Here is a 4,126-nt window from a genome sequence, read left to right on the forward strand (position 1 = left end):
GGCTGTGAGATGCCAATAAATGGAAATCAGTCTTTATGTTTTTATAATCCTTATATGGTCTTTAAATCATAACTAAAAAGAAATATAATGCTTTCATAGTATTGTGGATCACATGCTGCTATGAGACTCCTTTGGAAACAAAGGACATTTTTACACATGCTCCGGATGGGGGGTACTTTAATTAGAGCAGCTCTCAGAGCTTCCCTACTTAAAGCACCTGCAGTATCCCAGCACTTAAACATGGAGGCAGGGGCACTTTAACTAAAGCTCACCAAATTAATTTTAAAGCGTCCCTACCACCATTTGAAGTGCAGGGATGCTAATATGTGGGATGTGGAGGCTGCTGAAGTGCAGTAATTAGCATGCTGCAGAAGACTTGATTAATCGAGTCTACTCTGTCACGCTGTAATTACAGTGCATTAAAGCAGGCTCCCCACACATGTACAGGAACCCAAATTCAACTCCTACAAGTAATGATGTTATTTTAGAAAGCCCAAAGCTGTTGGGGATCCTTAGTTTTCCTTAAACAATAAATCTTTCCAGTTGTCACGTGCTCCACAAGGCAAGGGCAGAAAAAATTGTGTGTGTGAGTGTGTGTACACACACATTTTTTTCTTTGCCTTGTGAAGCGTGTGGCAGCTAGAATATATATTTAATCAAAAAATCAGGATTCATAGATTGTAAGGCCAAAAGGGACCTCGGAAAATCATTGGGTCCAGGCCCCCTGCACTAAGCAGGAAAGACAACTGGACGTCAGGTGACCCCAGCAAGGTGACTCTCCAGTCTCCTCTTGAAGATTTTCAGGGTAGGTGATTGCATCACCTCTGGAGGGAGTTTATTCTACAGTCTGCACACCCTGGCTGTGAAGTTTTTCCTAGTGTTAAGCCTGAAATGGTCTTCCAAGAGTTTGTGGCCATTACTCCTGGTTTTTGCCAAGGGTGTCCTGGTGAACAGCTGTTTGCTGAGCCCTTGATGTATTCTCCTGATGTAGCAGTAAGCTGCTGCCAAGTCCCCTCTCAGCCTTCTCTTTTTTAGGCAGAAGAAACACAAGTCCCTCAGCCTCTCCTCATGCTTTGCCATGCAAGTCCCTAATCATACAGGTGGCTCTTCTCTGGACTTGCTCAAGCTTTTCCATGTCCTTGTTGAAGTGCAGAACTAGAAAACTGCTGGTTGTAGCCATGTTGGTCTAAGGACATGGGCAGACAAGGTTCTTTGGGTAAATATGACATCTTTTATTAGGACAACTAAATAGTTGGAAAAGTTGCTTTTTGCACTCTTGTGGACACAAACACCCATCTTCAGGCAAAGGAAGAGGTAGACCTGCAGCTGTTGCTAGACTCTCCATCTGCCTGAAGACGGGTGTTTGTGCCTGCAAGCGATGTTCCCAACTATTTAGTTGGCCTAATAAAAGATGTCACATTTACCCAAAGAACCCTGCCTGATCTAGATATACATACACCCACCATATTGTGGTTTTATCTACAAAAGATAGACAATGTCTTTTTTAGGGTAAAAGCCAAAGTTACAGCCATATATATAACCTGTGCGTGTAGAAGTGTATATGTGTGTATACAAGGTTCTTTGGGTGATATCTTTTATTAGACCAACTTAAATAGTTAGAAAAACATTTTAAGCAAGCCTTCAGGTTTAAAAACCCTTCGTGAGGCTGAGGAAGTCTCTGTGGGTATATGCACAGAGTGTGTATGGTGGCTTTTAACTTGGGCTCCTCCCGCCTCGGACGCTCGCGGATGCGCGCAGGGGGTTCCCCCGGCCCACCCCCGGGAAGAAGCGCTGCTCTACCGCCCGCGGGCCGCCCCCACCGCTGCGCTTCACGGAGCCGCCCCGGCAGCCCCGCGCCCGCCCCACGGCAGCAATGGGGACAGAGCAGGCTCGACCGGCGCCCGGCCCGGTGCTGAAAACAGCGCCCGCGGCCCTACCCCACGTTCATGGCTCGCCGCGCCCTGCCGCCGCGCCGTAGACGCCCGTTGCTGCTAGCGCACAATGAGGCGGCAGGCGATAGGCGACGCCCCAGCCAATGGGCTGCTCGCGTACTGCGCTGCCGCCGCCGCGCAGGGCATTGTGGGGGCCGGGGCCGCGCTGCGGCCCGAGGGCGGGGCTTGAGGCGCTGCCCCGGGTGGTTCAAATCGGCCCCTGACAGAAGTGACCGTCGCTTCCTGGGTGCCTTACCACAGAACAAAGCTGTCCCTCGTGCTTCCAGTCAGACAGGAAGTGGGAGCCACGAAAGCCTGCCAAGAGCTGTGTTCCAGCTGCTCTAATATCACCTCTACCCAAAGGACCTCGCCTGAAAGCCAAGCTGGCACTTTCCTCTGGTCTAAATTGGTGTCTAGAGACTGACTGGTTCAGAGAGGCCTGAGCTTTAGTAGGCAACAACCTGTCTGGGCTAGTGCTGTCCCCATTTTACCTTGTGGCTTGGGGTCTACTGTGCTGCTCTGGTCACGAGGCTACCTTCAGTTCCCTCCAGGTAAACCATAAAAACCTCATTGTACCTATATACATGAAAGCTGCGTGCCCCCAGGGGCACAATGAGCTCCCACAGGCGGGAGCGTGGCATGGTGGCAGGAAGCTCACGCAGGCAGTGATGGTGCGGGATGGGGTGAGCGCCAACCACCTGCAGGCATCACCGGCAGTGTCAGTGGCACCTTTTCGCACGGGTTGCACCACCACACTCGGGGTGCACATGCACCCATGTGCACCTCCTACGCATTGCCAATGCCTGTGTATAGCCCCCCTGTAATTGGGGGCTCCATAGTCTTGACTTTTGGACCTGCAGGATTTTTCTGACTGGGACCAAAATATCAAGTCCTAAATGGTGTCAGTGCCTGGTTTTTTTCTAAGTATTTTCACAGAATCCTAGAGAAGTCAGGCTGGGCGGGACCTCCAGAGTGCAACCCCTTGTCCTGAGGCAGGATCATCCCTGTCCAAACCATTCTGTACAATACATCATCTAAGCTCTATGTAAGACTATTGTCAGCCCAGGCAGAACATGGACCTAACACCATAAACCTGCCACAGGTAAAGCAGGGGAACTGTGGCAGTGCATTTGGTGCTTTTAACTAGTTGTTTGATTCTCTTGTGGGAGTCTCTATCCATCCTTATCCGCTTGTGTTCAAGGAAAAAACCTGTCTTTCGTAAAATTAAATAAATGTGGGGGTGACTTGTATGCAGGCTAGATTTATAGTTGGAACATTATGGTATTGTTCCTCAAATTACTGGAAAAGGGAGGAATGTTACAGCAAATTCATAATACATATAAGTAAGCACTGAATTTAGAGTTTAGAGCAATTTTCTGTTTAGAGTTGAGCAGTTTTCCTCTGGTGAGTAATCCTGCTATGTTCATCTCCATGGGAATATGGTGCTAAAATTACTAAATCACTTAAGTGGTTTAAGTGGCCCTGCTTTAAACTTATCAGGCCACCCAGCCTGGTTGAGCCGTGTCTACAGGCCAGATTGGGCCAATAGACTCTCTCTGTTTGCCAGGTCCAGCACATGGGGCTGCTCTGGTGCGAGCATTACATGCGCCAGACTCAGACCTGCATGTGTGCAGGTCCTGTGTGGGTCCTGTACAGCGTGCATTGGATCTGGCCCTGTGTGCCACAGTCTGAAACCTAGGTATTGCACTGCAGGATGGATCCAGCACCTCCCCCCAGCTAGACCTTTCATACCCCTGACTTTGAGTATTCAATAGTGAAACAAGGGTCAGTGAATCAAGTGACATAACCAGGGATCCTGGTTTCCTCTGATTTAAAAATTGCAAATTCTCTGATTAAAAACTCAAAATCTGTGCTAAAAATTAAAGGCCCCCCACAGCCTCTCCTAGTGCTGCTGGTGACCCGCACTCCCCCTTCACAGCCTCAACAGCCCTCCTGATGCCCCTCGCAACAGCCCCCCAGACCCACAGACATGCAGATACTGACACCCACCCCAGCAGGTAAGTGTGTGTGGGGGGACGGGAAGGTGCTAGGGGAGTAGATCAAGAATGGGGGGGAGTGTGCCCAGGAGCAGGGCCAGGAGTGAGGGCAGGGGTGCCACTCCGTGGGCCACATGTGCTGGTCGGCCTGACAGGAGGTTCGCCACCGCAACTCTGCTACTGTGCCCTGTGCTACCA

The 4,126-nt window shown here is 50.1% G+C and overlaps 1 protein-coding gene and 1 long non-coding RNA gene across 2 annotated transcripts in view; one reads left to right on the forward strand and one right to left on the reverse strand.

Annotated features, from left to right (window-relative positions):
* CCDC66 (coiled-coil domain containing 66) overlaps positions 1–2,017 on the reverse strand; it is a 68,237-nt gene extending 66,220 nt beyond the window's left edge. Inside the window, exon 1 of the mRNA XM_019505001.1 lies at positions 1,938–2,017. Coding sequence (XP_019360546.1) covers positions 1,938–1,948 — 11 coding nt within the window. The 5' untranslated portion in view covers positions 1,949–2,017. The remainder of the gene's footprint in view (positions 1–1,937) is intronic.
* A 159-nt stretch (positions 2,018–2,176) lies between these two features.
* On the forward strand, positions 2,177–3,295 carry LOC109288896. Its single transcript, XR_002095244.1, has 2 exons — positions 2,177–2,482; positions 2,878–3,295. It is a non-coding gene; the product is annotated as an uncharacterized LOC109288896 (long non-coding RNA).
* Positions 3,296–4,126: the final 831 nt, after the last annotated feature.

Source organism: Gavialis gangeticus, unplaced genomic scaffold (genome assembly GCF_001723915.1).
Source record: "Gavialis gangeticus isolate Ggan-Ray unplaced genomic scaffold, GavGan_comp1, whole genome shotgun sequence".
NCBI lineage: Eukaryota > Metazoa > Chordata > Crocodylia > Gavialidae > Gavialis > Gavialis gangeticus.